Here is a 21,000-nt window from a genome sequence, read left to right as displayed (position 1 = left end):
CTAATTAGGTTTCTCATCATATAGGGCCCTATCTTGCATCCAGCGCAAGTGACTTAGTCACTGGCGCATGTGTCGTTGCTAGTTTACAACTGGAGCAGAGCGTTCTTTTCCCACCACCGCCACTCGCCGGTAAGTTAGGGAATGATCTTGCGCCCCAAGGGGCGGTTCAGCGAAAGGAGGAGGCGTGTTCTGGCGCAAACGAAATTTTGCAGTTTCTGAATACAATTGCGCCACAGACCAGGAAATACCTGGTTTAAAGTCAGTGGCGCGTTGTTCAGATGCTATTTTAAGGGCACATGCATGCGCATGCGATGCATACGGATTGCTTGTGCACCTCACGCATACACTTTGCTACCTAGCCGCACATTCTTGGTAAATTATTTGGGAAAGAACAGCTGATGCAGCGGTAATAAGTTGTACTTTTAAATCAATGCATCTGCAAACACCGTACAGCAAACACGTATTTTCTTGACACAGACATCGTGTAGGCCTACATGCCCATAACTTTTAGGATTGATGAGTATTTGATCGTGAAAAACATTGTTTTACCGTGAGTGAGTGTTAAAAAGAATGAATGAATGCGGGCGCGCGTGTGTGCTCTGTTTAAACACACGCAAACTAAACACGCAACGCATAATACAATAAATGGCAATGTCTATTACCGCGGGGACACATGCATATTAGGATAGCATACAATACTGATAAGAAACAATGTTTATAATGTATTGCGTATATCATTAAATAGAACCACAGTTACCACATATCATATGTTATATCATATACGTTTTATTTGCCGAAATTTATTTGAGGACTCAGTATTTCTGAAGTTGTGGAAGAAAACCCCTTATTCCATGTGTGAATTAGGCCATATTATTTGGCAATAAACTGAGCCATTTGCAGTTTGAAATTCATGTGCATCTGTCTCATCGGAGACTGCAGACGCGCTGTCAAAATATCAACTCGTCCGATTCAAATGCGCTCATGGCTCTTAAAGGGGATGGGAGCTGGCACTCTCATTGGTTTGTTGGACGTTACGCCCAAACCACACCTACGGGTAATTAGGCTGCTTCAGACCAACCCTTTTGACACTTGCGCCGCGACGCGTGTCATTTATCCGCCTGTAAAATAGCGATAGCGCCGTAGAACCGCCCACAAAGCTACTTGCGCTTTGCGCTTCCCACTTGCGTTTCAGACCGTTAAAATAGGGCCCATAGTGTTCTTAGTGCAGCCATAGTGGTAAACTAAAACCATAGATATCTGTTACAGGGCCCTATTTTAACGGTCTAAAACGCAAGTGGGAAGCGCAAAGCGCAAGTAGCTTTGTGGGCGGTTCTACGGCGCTATCGCTATTTTACAGGCGGATAAATGACACTTGCGTCGCGGCGCAAGTGTCAAAAGGGTTGGTCTGAAGCAGCCTAGTTACCAGTAAGTGTGGTTTGGGCGTAACGTCCAACAAACCAATGAGAGTGCCAGCTCCCATCCCCTTTAAGAGCCATGAGCGCATTTGAATCGGACGAGTTGATATTTTGACAGCGTGTCTGCAGTCTCCGATGAGACAGATGCACATGAATTTCAAACTGCAAATGGTTCAGTTTATTGCCAAATAATATGGCCTAATTCACACATGGAATAAGGGGTTTTCTTCCACAACTTCAGAAATACTGAGTCCTCAAATAAATTTCGGCAAAGAAAACGTATATGATATAACATATGATATGCGGTAACTGTGGTTCTATTTAATGATATACGCAATACATTATAAACATTGTTTCTTATCAGTATTGTATGCTATGCTAATATGCATGTGTCCCCGCGGTAATAGACATTGCCATTGATTGTATTATGCGTTACGTGTTTAGTTTGCGTGTGTTTAAACAGAGCACACACGCGCGCCCGCATTCATTCATTCATTCTTTTTAACACTCACTCGCGGTAAAACAATGTTTTTCACGATCAAATACTCATCAATCCTAAAAGTTATGGGCATGTAGGCCTGCACGATGTCTGTGTCAAGAAAATATGTGTTTGCTGTACGGTGTTTGCAGATGCATTGATTTAAAAGTACAACTTATTACCGCTGCATCAGCTGTTCTTTCCCAAATAATTTACCAAGAATGTGCGGCTAGGTAGATGGGAGAAGCAAAGTGTATGCGCGAAGTGCACAAGCAATCCGTATGCATCGCATGCGCATGTATGCATGCGCCCTTAAAATAGCATCTGAACAACGCGCCACTGACTTTAAACCAGGTATTTCCTGGTCAGTAGCGCAATGGTATTCAGAAACGGCAAAATACCGTTTGCGCCAGAACACGCCTCCTCCTTCCGCCGAACCGCCCCTTGGGGCGCATGATCAATCCCTAATTTACCGGCGAGTGGCGGTGGTGGGAAAAGAACGCTCTGCGCCAGTTGTAAACTAGCAACGACACATGCGCCAGTGACTAAGTCACTTGCGCCGGATGCAAGATAGGGCCCATAATGTATTGGTCATTCATCTTATATCTTCTCATACTTGCATTGTGGTAAGTGAATATAGCTTGCTTTAGATAACATGAATGTGTGCAGGTGTATCGCAACAGCGTTGTATTTTAATACCAACTTTAGGAGATAGCCAATTCTAGTTACTGAACAGGGTAACGCACTTACTAATCCCCCTCATCTTCGAACAGCCAACGCTACACTATTTAACTCTTCGGTTAAAAAGTAAAAATCCTGAATAACAGAATCCTATGAAAAAACAAAGGATATTTTGGTGAAAGGACGGAGTATGCTCATCTTCACTAGGCTATGTATTTGGAGTTCTCCATCCGTCTTTGCACTGACGCGATTATTATGGGAATATGACACATATTCGCATCGATGCTGATATGAACAGTTTTTAACTGTTTATCAGACGTGACATGAGAAAAGCATCACGTCCAAGTTGCTTGAGTTTGCTTCAACAATTATTGAAATACCATCAATGGTCCTCCCCTCTCCAACCGCCCCTCTCAATTATCACACTTCTGTCCCTCTCTCTTCTTCCACATCAGTTATTTTATCAGTTATTTAACAGTTTGAGATTTTTTCTAAATATTTGGTTATCCGTCCCGCCCTATTCACTTATTAGGGGCCATGTCATGTTATCTTACATCCATCCCTACCTGAATCCCATCGTATGACTTGTAAGAGCCTTTTGTCTTTGATAGGCTTGCACTCTCGCTCCCTTGCTCTCACTCCGCAGTAATTTAAAGGGACTCAAAATCCCTTGCATTGGTGTCAAGATAACGCTGCTTTATTTTTATTGCATATATTATTTTGGTTTTAATATTTTTGGGGGGCCTGGTAGGGGTCCTCTTTGTCATGGCGTCCCACCAGTCCTCTAGAATTATAGGGGAAACAGTGTAATTTTAAATTTGAAAAACCAATATTACTGAAAAATAAACAAAAACTAGAACTGCAAGCAGTTATGCAGGGGTCCAAGAAGTGTGCATTTCGCCGGCACAACGCGACAAGAAATGTGCGTTTCGCCGGCACAACGCGAAGCATGTGTTCAAAACGCTACCCTGAACCTGTGGATACAAAGGATTTGACTGCGGTAGGAGTAGCGAGAAGTCAGTGTAGCGTTTTCGCGGGTAAATTTTGTAGAAGATATACAATTTCCTTGTTTATGGCGCCCCCTAATGGCGAAATTTTCCGAATTTTTTATCGTACGACATTAAGGTTAGCACCAACATGTGTGTAAAACTTGGAGTCGATCCGATGTGTAATTTTGAATTTTTGGGGATTTTGGATTTTCCACGTCTAATTTAGCTAATAAACCAATATTCAAAACGCTACCGTTTCGTCGTCGAAGGTCGGATCAAAAAAGTAATGCAGGAATTCTTTTCGTGTAGGTCTGAAGATGCCGTGTGCAAAGTTTTGTGTCAATTGGTCGAGAAATGTGGGAGGAGTAGCGAAAAAACAGTATTGCGGTTTTCGCGATTTAGCGAAAAATATTCCTAGACGCAAATGGGCGTGGCCTATGCCAAAAGATGCAGCAGACTCCAGTGAATCTGTGCGTACAAGTTTTTGAATGTGGAAGATATACAATTTCCTTGTTTATGGCGCCCCCTAATGGCGAATTTTTCCGAATTTTTTATCGTACGACATTAAGGTTAGCACCAACATGTGTGTAAAACTTGGAGTCGATCCGATGTGTAATTTTGAATTTTTGGGGATTTTGGATTTTCCACGTCTAATTTAGCTAATAAACCAATATTCAAAACGCTACCGTTTCGTCGTCGAAGGTCGGATCAAAAAAGTAATGCAGGAATTCTTTTCGTGTAGGTCTGAAGATGTCGTGTGCAAAGTTTTGTGTCAATTGGTCGAGAAATGTGGGAGGAGTAGCGAAAAAACAGTATTGCGGTTTTCGCGATTTAGCGAAAAATATTCCTAGACGCAAATGGGCGTGGCCTATGCCAAAAGATGCAGCAGACTCCAGTGAATCTGTGCGTACAAGTTTTTGAATGTGGGAGATTCGGTGTGGGAGTTATAGCCCCAAACGCGTCTGTCCTTGGTATAGCGCCACCTAGTGGCCGGCGTGTCTGGATTTGGTTATCTGAGTAGCGGTGCCGGACCTGGATCTAGTGATGCAATTGCCGTGTCGGCACCATTTACGGTTTGGGCTGTGGTACCACTTCTAAGGCGTATAGTATAATAATAATAATCCTTACAAAAACAATAGGGATCCAACCTGTTGGCTTGGACCCCTAAAAACAATTACTAAGTTACTCCAGCGTCCCGAAAAATTGCCCAGAAATTTGGTTCATTTCTCGACCAACATCTTGTACATCAGAATGCATCATGGGATTTTTATGTTGAAGATAGTAACCTGGTCATCATTTTGTGTTGAACATAGAGATTTGTAGTAATGTCAGATCCAAAACGAACGTAAATATACACTAACTTTGTCAATTTTTGCCACGTCTCGCATGAGAGACAATGTTGTTCATGAGTGTATGTGGTAATGGAAGGTTTATCCTGTGTGCCTTGTTTGCCAAAAGCACCACATGTGAGCAGCCTCACCCATCCCCAGAGTCTAATTAGTCTGTCTCAGGTCAGATGAAGCTGTTTAACAAACTCAACATACCCCCCTCCAAAAATTAATTAAATACTATAAACTGGACTTAAACAGGGTTCCATAACTAACAGAAACAACCAGACTCTTTAACAGTGCGCAAAAAATCAACACCAACTCCCCAGTCTGAGCATTCAACCCCCCACCCCCCCTCTCCATCTCTGAGGCTGGAGGCCTCGGTGGCTGAATTGGCTGGTGGAGGGGCTGGCCATTGCAGGGTTTTCTGGATGGGCTGGGAGGAGGTTTGACAGCTGGGCCCTGGTGGTAGTGTGGTAGCATTAATAATAACAACTTATCTAATTCACTTCAACTAGCTATAGGCAAGAGGAATCGGAGAGTCCAGGTCAAGTATAGATGGAGAGTTTATTGCCACCCGCAAACGAGAGACAACAAAGCTGAATGGTATCCGCGAATACACTCCTGAATGAATCCCGTACAGCTCCTTATATCCCCAATCCTTACACAATACAAAGTTGGACTTTCATCAAATATTGATGTGCATAGAATGTTTTTCTGGATCATACTGTGTGGATGTCAGCATATTCTCATGTCTTCTGGATCCCAATGTGACCTTAGAACATATATTATCCTTATACAAACAGAGATGATGCACACGTGTAAATGTAAGCATTGTCTTCAGAGAGTACATCAAATGGGAATAGACTGGACCCACTCACTGGTGTGCCACATGGAACATCAGATGGGAATGGACTGGACTCACTCACTGGTGCCACATGGCACATAACATCTAGGCTAAAGGTGATCAGCTGTTTTCCACTATTAAAGTATCTATATGACATGTAGGCCTAATAATAATCATAGTTTAACACAGAATGTAAGGTTCATTTCTACCATAGTAGCTCCACGGAGGGCCCAGAACAGCACTCAGTAGGGCCATCCTCCACCAGGAGGACAGGGCGTTCCTCAGACCCCCTTTCGGAGCATAGGGCCTTGAGATGCTGTGCTTGCTGGCAGAAGTGCGACTGGGACTGGGCCGCTGTGTTAATGATCCAAGGGGTTCTAGATGCAGGCGGCTGCTCTTGGCAGTTGCTATAATGCCTCCCCTGTCCTCCGCTGGCTACCACCAGCAACTGTCGTCTTGGAAAGGGCTGTTGGTGGGAGGTAGCTGGTTGACTGCTGTATTTCAGTATTTTCCCAGGAAGACTTTCTGGGTCATAGATGTCCTACGTTGGGCGTCATAACATATTACCAAACCGAGAAGAAATTGTGTTTAGCAAATATGTGAGTGAATTGTATCATACACAATTATATTATTTGGCTATGTTTCCACATTTTTCAAGCAAATTAAGAATATTGTCCAAAACTATAGCCATGAGCTCGGATCCGAAGTTCGACAAAGCTATAGCTGAACTACTGGAGGGAGTCTAAACTGTGCCTTTGCTGAGGACTAACAAATGGAGGGGTGGAGTTACGTAGGGTTTATTATTTTGTTAAGGAGCTATTCGTCTGGACTTGTAGAGAAACTAATTCGAGAGTGGCAAAATGGAGGTTTCAGAAGAATATTTTAAAAATGTATTTCTCCAGCAGCTAAACGATTTTCAAAGTTTAGTTTGTGTGTGCGCCTAAGATGCCACATTTTAATTAGACCTCCAATACCATCAGTTGCCACAGCTCAGTGCTGTTCATTTGTTTATAGTGTTCCATGGATATGCACAGGAGTTAAGGAGAGAGGAAGAATCAACAGGCGGGCTAGGATATCAGTCTCTAAAGAAACGTAAAGAAAAAGTAGTCTTGCATGATCTGGTAAAAAACAAGTGGTGACAATGTTGAAAACAAGATTTATTCTCTCTTTTCACATAAATGTTGGTCAAACTAATCATACAGATCTACAAAATAACTACTGTCCCAATTATATGTCTGTAATGATTTCAAACTACAATTTGATATGAAGACATTACAGAAAGTCTGTAATGTAGTAAATCCACTCCGACTAAATCTCTTTTTTTCCCAGATAACCATGATTTTATGATATTGGTGTGCCTCGTCCCATTAAAGCTTTTTTTGTGTTTTTCTCAGGTTTCAGGATTATTATGTAACACTTTGGTCCAAATAGGGCCAGTAACAGCCCAAAACTGGAAGCTAGAATGGCAAATACCTCTACAGCATCTGCATATTTTCCAGGGGAGTTTATATAAGCTGGGATGAAGGCTATCCAAACAGCACAGAATACTAACATGCTAAAGGTAATAAACTTGGCCTCATTGAAGTTATCTGGTAGATTCCGGGCCAAGAAAGCTAGTAAGAAACTGAGAATAGCCAGTAAGCCAATATAGCCTAGTAAAATTCCAAATCCAACTGATGACCCAATTACACACTCGACTATTATCTTGTCTTTATAGTACTGTGTGTTTTTATGAGGAGTTGGTGAGGACGACATAAGCCAGGTTGTACATATTGCTGCTTGTATTAAAGTCAGAAATACAACAATCCCTCTCTGATGCATTGCCCCAAACCACTTCAGACTACCTCCACCTCCTGGTTTTGAGGCCTTGAATACCGCCAGAACAACCATGGTCTTCACCAGGATACACGAGACACACAGCACAAAGCTAATACCAAAGGCTGCTTGCCTCAGCTGACAAGTTGACAGCCTTGGGTGACCAATGAAAAGCAAGGAGCACAAGAAGCATAGTTTGAGTGACAGCAGAATGAGGAAGCTAAGCTCTGAGTTGTTGGCCCTAACCACTGGCGTTGTACGATGATAAGTGAAGATTCCAAAAACAATAGTGCATAAAAGTGCACCAGATAATGAAGCAGTGGTCAAGGAGATGCCTAGGGGTTCCGTATAGGAAAGATATTCCATGGTTTTGGGCACACAGTGATCACGTTGGCGGTTGGACCAAAACTCCTTTTGACAACTGGTACATTGAGTTGAGTCTAACAAACAACAAGAAGTAATTATCGTTATTTAGCCGTTGTGTTTGACAATATATGAACAATTGATGTGCATTGTAGAAATATATGTATTTTAAACAAACCTGTCTCATTGCTAACTTCTCCTTCTGAACAAGGGATGCAGTCGAAGCAGCAGACTGGTTTACCTTTCTTTCTGGCCATCCGGGTGCCAGGGGGACAGCTCTCACTACACACTGACTTCGGAGGCTAAAGGGGGAACAAGTTGGTTGCATTAAAAAAATTTGCATTTCATATTATGAAAAATGTAACATGTCAAAGACATTATTAATTAGATTGTAAGCAGACCTTTTTAGATTCAAAATTCCAAAAGATTTTGTCTTCATCAAGAACAAGATTATCGATTTTTGAAGCCAATTCATTGACCTCTCCAACATTTTTTACTTCTGTGCTTCCATCTGAGAGCCAAATCCAGTTCATCACATCGTAGATAGGTAAAGCATCCCCACTTTCATCGAATGACACATGATCACCAAAATCTGTTGTGAAATTTACCCTTTGCAAGTAATATACAAGCTGGATGGCAGGAAAGACGTAAGAATAGTGAAAAAATTGATATTGTACTATTGCGCTCTGAAATCCAAATTATAATAAATCACAGGAAAATAACTTAATATCATGGAATTTTATTGAAAACAGACCTGCCATGGCTCTAATCCTTGTAAACTGGCACAACTTTGACCTTGGAATGGCCCACTCCCTGGAACACACTGCAGAATGTCATGTAGGGCATGTGCCAGGGCATAAACTGCCTTGTACACATTATACTCTGGCCTGAGGTTAGACAGATCCAGGAATTCAGTCTCTATATTCCTTAGACTCTCATTGCCTGTACATAGTCTTTCTTTAGTCTGGCCTTCAAACTTCATGCCAGGGGTTATAAACTTGCACTGAAATACGTGCTCCCAAAACTGCTTGACCTAATGAAGGGGAAATCATGAATAAGGGGGATTCATAAGCAAACATCATTAACAAGTTTCATGTATAGTCCACATATACAATGAAAAGTATTCCTACAAGATATTTGCTTGCGATTCTGAATCGGTGTGTTAGGTGAAACCCGCACTAAATTGTTGTCCTGGTTGCTGAGTGTGTCATTGTCAGGGTGTATTCTCAGTAGGAAGTCCCTGAGGCCTGGTATCTCTCCCCGGCGGATGGCAATGCCCAGAGTGCCTGCAAGAAAAGGCATGTAGCTGGGGGTCTGAAGAACAATTGCTGTAGTCCAGGCTTCACTGGCAATCCACTGAAGGCCCGTAACATTCTGCCTTACCACCTGTGGATTGAAATGTCTAAAATATATCAAGTGTTTTTTCTCCAGTATTGTATCTACTGCAACATATTTATGCTTTTAAATCTTAATTTTGTGAAAAATGTCCCTATGTTCCTACTCATAACAAAAATAACTAACCTCTTCCATTAGTTTAAGCATGTCGCTTTGATGTGAAAAAACAATAACCACACGGGATGTGGATTTCTTCATTATGCCAACGATCCTCTGGAGCTCGTTTTCATCTCTTCCCCAAGGCAGAACCTCTAGATAAGCCAGACAGCCTCCCCCAGACTGGGTTAGGCCTGACTGGAAAGATCGGGCAGCGTGTAGTCCGTAGTCGTCATCACTGATTAACAGGCCAAACCAACTCCAGTTAAACCACTTGAGAATTTGGAGCATAGCTCGTACCTGGAAGAATGAAATGAATAGCTTGTGGAACATCTAGTAGGAACATTTCCCTACATGTACAGTCTTATTCACAAGAAATGACATGCATGCAGATAATGTATGATGCTTCATGAGCACAAAAATAATTCAGGGGGTAAGGAAAGCGCTCTACCTGAAAGGCATCACTTGGAATAGTTCTAAAGAATGATGGGAACAGCCTCCTGTTACTCAGACAGGAGCATGTGGCGAAATAACTCACCTGTCACAATGTAATGACAGAAATAATTGTTATGATCCATCTGCCTGAATTTATTTAGAATTGATTTGGTCTAGTCCTTTGATTCATTCTTTGAGTCATTTTAAATGTAAAGGCAATCATCAACCAGAAGCCACCTCTCATTGAAAAATGAGTGACAACTTACCATTGGTACTCTGTACAAGCTTACTATGCTAGAAATAGCGATAGTACGTGTTGAGGAAGTATCTCCCACAATTCCTAGCACAGGAGGATTCCCGTTACAGTTCTCATTTAATTGAAACGGCTCTCCTCTGCCACTGGTCATAGACAGAGCTGCACGTAATGAGATCCCTAGGTTGCCACAGCTATTATGAAGATGATATCCTAAAGATATATTAGGAAGCAGTTTGGAGTTTCTGTTAATTTCATTAACAGCAAAGGCCATAGTCTGGGCCCGTCTGAACGCTTCAGGAGCAAAGCTTAAAAAAATAAATAATAATAATTAAACAACATTGTTACACATAAAATTTTTAACTGTTAGAATATCTTCATCAATACTCCTCAATATACTCACCCATAACAGATTGGGTCTTTTGGCTCTGAAGTAAAATATAAATCAGAAGATTTTGTGTAAAAGTTCATATTAAAAATCCCTCCTATAATGACATCCCCAAATTTGTGCATTCCATTTAGATTAAATTGTCTCTGCGATGTACAAGAGAAGGGACCTGTTGAAGACATATGGGAAGAGAAAGAGATCAGAAAAAAACCAACACATATGAGCAAGTGCGATTCTTTATGAGCTCTCATGACTGTCCTCTATTCTGAACCGACCTTTCTCAAACACTACTTTATATATGCCATCCCCTTTGCCAATATTTCATTATTTTCATTGCTCAGCCTATGAAAACTAGGTAGACATTTGGGGGATGGAACTGGATTGCATTACGAATGGAACAGCATGAATGGCGGAATAATATACATTATCAACATAACAATTCTAAACATCAAAGGGACATTATATAAATTAATTATAATGAGCTGCAATGACTGTGGTGATAGAGAGCACTGAAACTACACTTGCCTTGTACGGTTCTTTTAAATTGAACGCAATTTTTCTTTTGTAATTTTTCACACATTCAAGTTACAATAAATTGAAGTCTCTAAACTAACAATGCAATTTCCGTTTTGCCAAATGGCGACATTCATTTGAGTTTGATGTTTTTTTTTAATGACGCTCGCCAGCGTATATATTCGTTCAACCAATCATATTCAACTTTATTTGTCATAGTCAACATGGCTACTGTACACGTTGTAGGACATGGCTGAGGTAACAGCCTATTTACATTTCTTAACAATGTTTTTACTCCATCATATTGGTAAAGGCAAGGCAAGGCAACTTTATTTATATAGCACTTTTCATACACAAGTAACTAAATCCTGCTTTCCCATGTTTTGTGTTTACTCTGGGGATAATTAACAGATTGGTCTCAGAGGATCTTAGTGGTCTAGAAGGCTGATGTAGTGGAAGCATATCAGTTAAATATTTTGGGCCTAAACCATGTAGGGATTTATAGGTTAGCAACATGATTTTAAAATCAATTCTCTGACCTACAGGAAGCCAATGTAACGATTTCAGAATTGGTGTAATATGATCAATTTTTTTGGTCTTTGTTAGAACTCTAGCAGCAGCATTCTGAACAAGCTGAAGCTTCCTCAGAGTTTGTTTTGGGAGACCTGTGAGGAGACCATTGCAGTAATCAAGCTTACTAGTGATAAAGGCATGTACAAGTTTTTGTAAGTCTTCGGTGGACATGAGCCCTCTAAGTCTTGCTACATTTTTAAGGTGATAATATGCCGATTTTGTAACTGATTTGATGTGACTGTCAAAATGTAAATCTGAATCCATGATAACCCCTAGATTTCTGGCTTTGATTGAGGTTTTCAGGGACAGAGAGTGAAGGTGTTGGGTTACTTTAAGCCTTTCCATTTTAGAACCAAATACAATTATCTCTGTTTTGTCCTCATTTAGTTGAAGGAAATTTCGGCACATCCATTCCTTCACTTGCTCAATGCACTGGCACAGCAGATCTATGGGCCGATAGTCATTTGGTGATAGCGATACATAGATTTGCGTGTCATCAGCATAGCAATGATGGTCAATATTGTTATTTTGCATGATTTGCCCTAGTGGGAGCATGTAGATGTTGAATAAAGAGGGTCCTAAGATCGAACCTTGTGGGACTCCACATGTCACGTTGGTTGATTCTGATACAAAGTCGCCAATGGAAACAAAGTAGTTCCTATTTTGTAGGTAGGACCTGAACCAATTTAAGACAGTGCCTGAAAGCCCCACCCAGTTTTCTAAACTTTCCAGAAGTAATGTATGGTCTACAGTGTCGAATGCAGCACTGAGGTCAAGTAGCATTAGTATTGAGGTTTTGCCAGAGTCTGTGTTAAGACGGATGTCGTTTACAACTTTAATAAGGGCGGTCTCAGTGCTGTGAAGGGGTCGAAATCCTGATTGGAAGGTGTCATAGCAACCAGTTGATGCCAGGAAGTGATTTAGTTGCTGGAGGACGACTTTCTCAATGATTTTACTTATGAAGGGTAGATTTGATATTGGTCTGTAGTTGTTAATAATAGAGGCATCTAGGCTCCGCTTTTTTAAAAGGGGTTTAATAACTGCAGTTTTCAAAGCTTTTGGGAACTTGCCTGACTGGAGAGAGTTGTTAACTATCTGCAATATGCCTACTGCTAGGCAGTCGAAAACATTCTTAAAGAGGTTGGTAGGTATAGTATCAAGGCAACAGGTGGATGGCTTTAGTTGTGTCACAGTTTCCACAAGATTTTGAGAGTCTATAACATCAAAGCATGCCATCCTTGCCACGTAATTTTTGCCTGAACAGGGTGGTAGTCCAACATTTTTGTTTGACGTGGAGATATTGATGGCGCGTCTGATACCTTCAATTTTTTCAATATAAAAAGCTGCAAAGTCATTGCATTTCTGCGTGGAATGGAGATCAGGTGGAATTTCTGTTGGGGGGTTGGTCAGTCTGTCAACAGTTGCAAATAGGGTTTTTGCATTATTAGTGTTGGTTTCAATGATATTGGAGAAAAATGTTTCTCTAGCATTTTTTAAGTCTAAATTGTAGGCACGGAGGCTCTCTTTATAGATATCATGGTGAATATGAAGTTTTGTTTTACGCCAGATGCGTTCAACCTTCCTTCATTCTTTTTTCTGTGCTGTTACAGAAGCAGCTTTTCTCCAGGGTGCCTTTTGCTTTCCAGAAATCGTTTTAACCTTATAAGGTGCAATGACATCTATGACTTTCAAAATTTTCAAATTAAAGTTTTCTACAAGATCATCAGCAGAACATGGGTTTAGAGGTGGTAGCAAGGAGATGGCCTTTTTAAAAAGTACATTAGAATCTTCATTGATATACCGTTTTTTGACAGTGTTTGATTTTGTCTGTATGTCGGGAATAAAAGATATGTTAAAGAAAACACAAAAGTGGTCAGACAAGGAAGGATCAGTCACAGAGAGATCAGAAACATTGAGGCCCTTTGTGATAACCAGGTCTAGAGTGTGCCCCTTACAATGAGTAGCCTCTTTCACATGTTGAGACAGTTCAAATGTGTCCAAAATGGTAAAAAGTTTTTTTGCACACTTGTCATTCAAATCATCAGTATGAAAATTGAAGTCACCAGTTATAACTAGACAGTCAAATTCTGTGGAGATGCTAGACAATAATTCTGTGAAGTCATCGAAAAAATTTGCAGAATATGTGGGTGGCCTGTAAATAATTAATAGGAGAACTCTGGGGGAGCATTTCAATACAGCACTAAGGTATTCGAACGATGGAAAATCACCAAATAGCATCTGTTTCCCCTGAAATACATTTTTAAATATAGCAGCAACCCCTCCACCTCTTTTTCCAGATCTACATGCATCAAAAAAGTTATAGTCGGGAGGAGCTGTCTCTATCAGAACGGTTACACTGTTATTTTGTTCCAGCCATGTTTCAGTTAAGAACATAAAATCCAGTTTAGAAGTGTTAATAAGATCATTAACTAAAAATGATTTGTTATTAAGAGCCCTCACATTAAGTAGAGCCATCCCGATGGTGCTGTTGATAGGCTTTAAGGTTGTTTTTGGTTTGGAGGCAATAGATATGAGATTTGTGAGGTTAGCAGTGTGTCTAAGTTTCCCTTTGTTTACTCTCTTAGTGGTTACAGCATGAATGCGAAAGTTGCCCTGCTTTGACGTAGGCAACCTTGGGTTCAGCAGATTATGAGAAACTTCCTTTATACTGTGTCTACGGCTGAACCCTTTTTTGTCTCAGTAATACTCAGGACTACTATCAGTACGGTTGTGGGGGTGGGGCGCCATCCTCCTGGGTGTTAGCATCCTGCGGCCATGACGTGGCGATGCTATCATTGACACAGATGCAAGTTTGATGCCAGCATATTCCAGTTTCTTAAATTCGGCTGGAAAATCGCAAAGGGAGTCATTGGAGCTGGAGTTGTTGTTGTGGCTATGGGAGAGATGAGGCTGGAGGTCATCGTCGATGGGGGAATGCAGAGGAGGGGGGTGGCCGTTCCTCGCCAAGCCAGCATCAGCGATGGGGGAGGGCACAGTGTTGATGGCGTCAGGCGGGCTGTTGTCTCTCTTCAAGGTCTGTGGGCTGTCTGCTATCTGTGTGTCAGATAGTGGCAGAGTAGTTGTGTGGGGGAGGCTGTAGTCTCGCTTCTTCTCAACCTGTGCTCTGATTGTGGCCTGTGCGTCAGACCATGGCAAGATTGTGGCCTGTGCGTAAAGCGAGAAGAGAAGATTGTCCCTCAACAGTTTTGAGCCTAACCTGTTTGGGTGTAGGCCATCTGCTCTGAAAAGATATTTGCGCCCCCAGAATAAGTTGAAATTGTCAATAAAGTCCCTTCCTCTTTCATTGCAGACTCTGGAAAGCCATGTATTCAGTGCAAGTAGACGACTGAATCTGTTTATTCCCCTGTCAACTGTTGGTATGGGTCCACTGATGGAAGACTTGATGTGTATTTTGTCCAGTGTATCCAATAGATCAGTGTAATCCCTCTTCAGAAGTTCTGACTGTTCTCTTTGAACATCATTAAATCCTGCATGCACAATAATCTGTGAGATTTTGGGGTTCTCCAATATGACTTTGGCTAGTTTATGGTTGATATCACTAACCATTCCATATGGGAAGATGCATGTTTTGATCTTCTTACCGGTTATATCCTTGATAGTTGAGTCTCCTATAATCAGAGTGTCTGGTTCATCTGCTTTCTCTGAGATGGGCCCTTGTTGGACGGTGGCAGACACATGCGCAGCCCGCCTCCGTGGCGACTGGTTGTTCCGTCTCTGTCCGCACTGTCCGTCCGGACGCATCTCGGGGCTCAGGGGTGCATCGGTGACAGGCGCGTTCGTGAACTCTTGAAGTGGCAGGAACCGGTTCTTCAGTGGCAGGGTTGATTTGAGTGACGGGCTAATCCGGCTGATACATGTAACTTTAGCTTTGGGTAGCTTAGCATTTGGTGTTGAGTGAACTTGTTGATTCACTTTGGTATGTTGCTTTGGCTTAGCGCCGACTCTGAGCCAGTGAGACGCAGCTGGAACTGTCTCTCTCTTGTCCAGCTTCGGGAAGGATACAGTGTAGCTTTGATCATCTTGCTGTATCTGAGTGAGCTCAGCAAACTCACCCATCGGCACTGTATCCTGTGATAGTCCTTTGCATTTTTCTACTGCTGCTAGTCTCGTTTCAATTAAAGCCAATGTCTGTTTCAGTTTGGCGCAGTCTGTGCATTTCCCAGTCTCCGTGCCTGAAATATCCGAATACAGAGGCATGTTGGCGATAGGAAAGTCCAAGGCTTTTTCTGCGGTCTGATCCGGGAGTAAAAAGTGCCAAAATGTATTGTTGAATCGAGCGATTGAGGACGACGGAAACAAACTATATACTGTTAGGTAAATAAAATAAGATAAAGTAGATCTGAACGATGAAAACATCGGGAAACATGACCTCTCTCTCTGCTCTCTGTGAGCAACTAAACTTCAATCATAGACCTATAATTATCGCTATCTGTTATATGTATTGATCATTCATCTCCATAGCAGTCAGTGCTTTAAGCCAATATTTACTTGAAATGTGGCATGTGAAACTAGGTTGTTTTTGATAACATGAAGGTCTATCGCAACAGTTTATTTTTGGATATCAAATTACTATGAAAAGGGTTATAGCCTATTTTAGTTATTGAACAGGGAAACTAACGCCACCAACACACCCACTTATCATAATCCCCCTCCATTCGCGAACAGTAATTAGCTCCACTTTTTAACACTTGGGGTCCTATTTTTACGGTCAGGAACGCAAGTGAGAAGCCCCAAGCGCAGCTTCGTGGGAGGTTCTATGGTGATGTTGCTATTTTACCGGCGCATAAATGACTCTTGCGCCCGGCGCAAATCTAAAAAGGGTTGGTCTGAAGTAGCCTAATTACCCGTAGGTGTGGTTTGGGCGTAACGTGCAATAAACCAATGAGAGTGCCATCTCCCATCCCCTTTAAGAGCCATGAGCGCATTTGAATCTGAAGAGTTGATATTTTGACATCGTGTTTGCAGTCTCCGATGAGACATATGCATGGCCACATGAATTTCAAACTTCAAATGGCTCAGTTTATACAAACACCGAGTCCTCAAATAAATGTTGGCAAAGAAAACGTAAAACACATATGATATGCGGTAACTGTGGTTATATTTAATGATGTACGCAATACATTAACAAACATCGTTTCTTACCAGTATTGTATGCATTATCGTTATCGACTTGTGTTCCTAATATGCACGTGTCCCCCCGTTAATATACATTGCCATGGTCTGTATTATGAGTTACGTCTTTAGTTTGCGTGTGTTTAAACAGATGATCCTAAAAGTCATGGGCTTGTACACAATGTCTGTGTCAAGAAAATATGTGTTTGCTGTACGGTGTTTGCAGAGGCATTGATTTAAAACATTCTTGGGAAATTATTTGGGAAAGAACAGCTGATACAACGGTAATAAGTTGTACTGTGGCTAGGTAGATGAGAGAAGCAAAGTGTGTGCGCGAGGTGCACAAGCAACATTATGCATGTGCCCTAAAAGTAGCATCTGAACAACGCCACTGACTAAACCAGGTATATCCTGGTTTGTGGCGCAAATGTTTTCTGAAACTGCAAAATAGCACCAGGGAAAATTTGCGCCAGAACACGCCTCCTCCTTTCGCCGAACCGCCCCTTGGGGCGCAAGACCAATCCCTAATTTACAAGCGCGTGGCGGTGGAGGGAAAAGAACGCTCTGCACCAGTTGCAAACTAGCAATGACACATGCGTCAGTGTACAAAGTCAATTGCGCCAGATGCAAGATAGGGCCCTTGGATTAAAAAGTAAAACTCCAGTATAATTCAATCCTCTTAATACATTGAATATTTTGGTGCAAGAACAGAGCACAAACTCGTCTTCACTAGACTATATAGGTTGAGTATTCCATTCATCTTTTCACTGGCGTGATTATTATTGGAATATGCCGCATATTCCCATTGTGGCCGATTTATATAGTTTTTAACGTTCGTGTGGACTTTATTGTTCATAAAAGGTGATGCGAGAAAAGCATTTCGTTTTCAAATGCAGGTAGGGCAAGGCGAAAAGGGTGATAGGCTTTTTGAGTAGTGGTTTTAACACCGCAGCCTTGAAATTCTAGGGAACAATTCCTGTCGAAAGCGAGAGATTCATGAGCGAGAGCATTGCAGGCCCCACCGTGGGAAGAAGGTCCTTCAGAACCTTGGAAGGTAGAGGACCCAACATACAAGTTGTTGGCTTCGATGCCTTTATCACCTTTTCAAGTTCAACCAGACGAATTGTCTTGAACTCCAGGAGAATTGCCTCAAGAGCAGTGTTTCCGCTAGAAGAAATTGGTGCCGGTCATGTGACCGGGAAGGTTTCATTTTACCGGTCAAATTGGAAAAAAATATCGTCCGAGTTTATTGCACTTAAGAAAATTGATAGGCAGGCTGTATAAAGAAGAAGAAGAAGAAGTGTGTGATCATATTTTGATTCGCCATGGTTGTTAAATACCGGTACTCCGCAAAGCTTGCCGCCGGTTTTCGCTAGCTTGCCGCCGTTTATTTCATAAACCTAGGGTATTCTATAGCGATCAATTTGAGCGAGTGCACGAAATGTAACAAATATTTTATCACACAGGCTACGCTACAATCAAAACCCTCATTGTTTTACATGAATTTGCTAAACAAATGACCACTGTAGCATATTTAAACACAATTCAAATGAACGCATTCAAAAGTATTTCTGCTCAATTTAAAAGTTTGAATCTCCTTGTGACTGAATGTTTGTATACAGCGCGCATGCTGTATGCGCGCAGGGTTGATTCGATCCACTTTTTCCGTGGAGAACCAGCGCCTTGAATATTCTGCATAAAACGAAACCGGATTGTTTTCGCCCGTTTCGGCTCCGTGTGGACGGGGCCTTATTTCCAATCAGTCATTCTGACCGGAGACATTTAGAATTTTCGGTCCTACTCATTTTTTTCCGGTCAAAGAACGGTAATTAGCGGACATCGGGAACTCTGCTCAAGAGTTCCCCATCCTACTCTGCAAGACCCCATCCTGCCCCACAGGATGTGTAGGACAAGTTGCACGGCAAGCATAAATTTCCTCTCTAATCTTATTTTCAAAGAAATCCATGAATTGACCTGCCAAGAGGGAGATGCCTACGAGTCTGTTTCTGAGTCAGACTCTTCACCGTATCGAAAAGAAACTTGGGATTGTTTCTATACAAGTTTTTGATACTGGAAGAGTAGGCGTTTCTGGCAGTAGTCAGTGCACCCTTGTAAGCAGGTGAGCAGACTGTTGTGCCATGCAAGATGAAAGTCCTCAAGTTTAGTCAAGCGCCATTTGCGTTCAAGGATTCTGCAGTTTCGCTTCAGGGTGCGCGTTTCTGCATTAAACCAGGGAGCTGGTTTTTTCAATGATTGTTTTTTAATTACAAGTAAGTAAGTGCCTTACTGTAAGTCAGTAAGGCACTCTACAGAACCCCTATAGTTACAAAGAGGAGCAAGTGAACGGGGTAACTTATCTGCCATAGCTGTAAGGTGAGCAGGGGTGATGCGACGACAGCTGAAAGTAGCCTGCTGATCGTCGCAGGGGCAGGATACCACCACCTGGAAAATGAGCAAAAAATTGTCTGATAAAGCTGAGGTGTAGGAAGAGACCATTAGGTCTGAAATATCTACACCGCGGGTCAAAACGAGGTCCAGCTTGTTTCCACCGATGTGGGTTGGGTGCTGAACGAGCTGTTTGAAGCCAAGCGTATCTGTAATGGACAGAAAAGCCCTTGCAAGGGCATCAGAGGGGTTATTAACATGAATGTTGAAATCCCCAATAAGCAAAATATTGTCTGAATATGTAGCCAGATCAGCTGCAAAATCAGAAAACTCTTCAACAAAAAGTGAATACGGTCCTGGGGGACGGTATAGAACAGCTAACACGTAAGAGTCTAGAACTCGTTTTGTTTTTCGGGGAACTGAGGAGCAGAACGCGAGCACCTCAAAGGATCTGAATATATATCTATTCTTTGGCTTTAAATGAATTTTAGGATTAGATATCAGGGCTACTCCACCACCTTTCTTTGCTTCTCTAGATACTTGTGCGCTAACGTAATAGGGGGGAGTAGCTTCGTTTAGGACTAGAAACTCATCTGGTTTTAACCAGGTTTCACAAAAGCCCAGTATGTCAATCTTATTACCAACAATTAGGTCCTGGATCAAGAGCGCTTTAGATGAAAGCAACCTTATATTCCTGAAACCTACTCAAGTGCTTCCATTTTATTATTTTCAGAGGGAGTCCGGTTAACACTCAGCTCTGAAGCGGTCAGGGATTTCAACATACTGGTCGCGGCCTTTGCCTGCACGTTTTACACCTCGAGACAGCGCGAGGCCGCACCACCGTACACATAGGTACAGCGTTATTTTCAGAGGGAGTCGGTTCCAAAGGGTTGTTAGGTTGCAACCCGGTCTCACGAAAAGTCGTGACACTGTCACGTTATTTAATCTATTGAAACGTGATCAGGATCACGTATTTTCAAAATTTTCGTGTTTTACAGCACAAATTTCAAACCCATGTATTTCAAGTCAATGATAACTAACAATATGACAGCTTTTGGCCACCCATTTCTACTTAAACTTGTCTGTGAACAATATGACAGCTTTAGGCCACCCGTTTCTACTTTCACCTTTGATTCTGAGAAATTGTGACAATTCACGGATATATTAAATGCAGGTGCGCTGTATGTCTTGATGTTTATTTTATCTAGCCATCTACTGTCTTGTTTTTGGTTATGTGAATGAAAGTCCGCGTCGACGCCTCGCAAGTCCAGTGTCGCGAGCGGACGTTGCCATGACATCTAGAAATCATATCGTATTTAATGGGTTGTCACTAATATTGATGTGTTGGGCTTGATTATAACTCTTGAATAATATTGTTTGCACCACGGCCGGAAATTTGTGCTTTAAAACACGAAAATTTTGAAAATACGTGATCCTGATCACGTTTCAATAGATTAAATAACGTGACAGTGTCACGACTTGACATGCGGTTCAACATGCGATTTGACATGCAATTTTGCACCACCGCACATATAGGTACAGCATTATTTTCAGAGGGAGTCCGGTTAACACTCTGTTCTGAAAGCGTTGTTAACATGCGATTTGACATGCAATTTTGTACCATCGCACATATAGGTACAGCGTTAATTTCAGAGGGCGTCCAGTTAACACTAAGCTCTGAAAGGGTTGGTGCAATCGATACATCATCCTGATAAACTGGTTCAGCTAACCCACCTGCTGTTCTAGACTCTGCAACGTAAACTATCATGTTGCTAGCAGGTTTGCTAAACTCCTGCAACCCAGCATGCTGTGAGTGGATGAGTCACGCCTGACCAGTAGGGGGAAGGCTGGCTCCGGGTAGGCAAATAACTTTCGCTGGCGAGTCTAACTTTACGTGTAACAGAGTCGCCTAT

The 21,000-nt window shown here is 41.9% G+C and overlaps 1 protein-coding gene across 1 annotated transcript; it reads right to left on the bottom strand.

Annotated features, from left to right (window-relative positions):
- Positions 1-8,854: 8,854 nt before the first annotated feature.
- Positions 8,855-10,502, bottom strand: LOC115561166 (extracellular calcium-sensing receptor-like). The gene is made up of 5 exons (XM_030380992.1): positions 10,499-10,502; positions 10,109-10,389; positions 9,859-9,945; positions 9,438-9,707; positions 8,855-9,302 (listed from the first exon to the last, which is right to left on the bottom strand). The coding sequence occupies exons 1-5, from the start codon at positions 10,500-10,502 to the stop codon at positions 8,982-8,984; spliced, it is 963 nt and encodes a 320-aa protein (XP_030236852.1). The 3' UTR covers positions 8,855-8,981.
- Positions 10,503-21,000: the final 10,498 nt, after the last annotated feature.

This window comes from Gadus morhua, chromosome 16 (genome assembly GCF_902167405.1).
Source record: "Gadus morhua chromosome 16, gadMor3.0, whole genome shotgun sequence".
NCBI classification, from domain to species: domain Eukaryota; kingdom Metazoa; phylum Chordata; class Actinopteri; order Gadiformes; family Gadidae; genus Gadus; species Gadus morhua.
The sequence above is the reverse complement of the archived record's forward strand: the minus strand, read 5'-3'. Positions and strand labels throughout refer to the sequence as shown.

What these genes read in the sequence shown, in the direction of transcription:
- LOC115561166 (XM_030380992.1), bottom strand. An exon ending in GCTTGTACAGAGTACCAATG is followed by an intron (nt 9,946 to 10,108) that starts GTAAGTTGTCAC and finishes ACATTGTGACAG; the next exon opens with GTGAGTTATTTCGCCACATG. An exon ending in TGCTTAAACTAATGGAAGAG is followed by an intron (nt 9,303 to 9,437) that starts GTTAGTTATTTT and finishes TTCAATCCACAG; the next exon opens with GTGGTAAGGCAGAATGTTAC.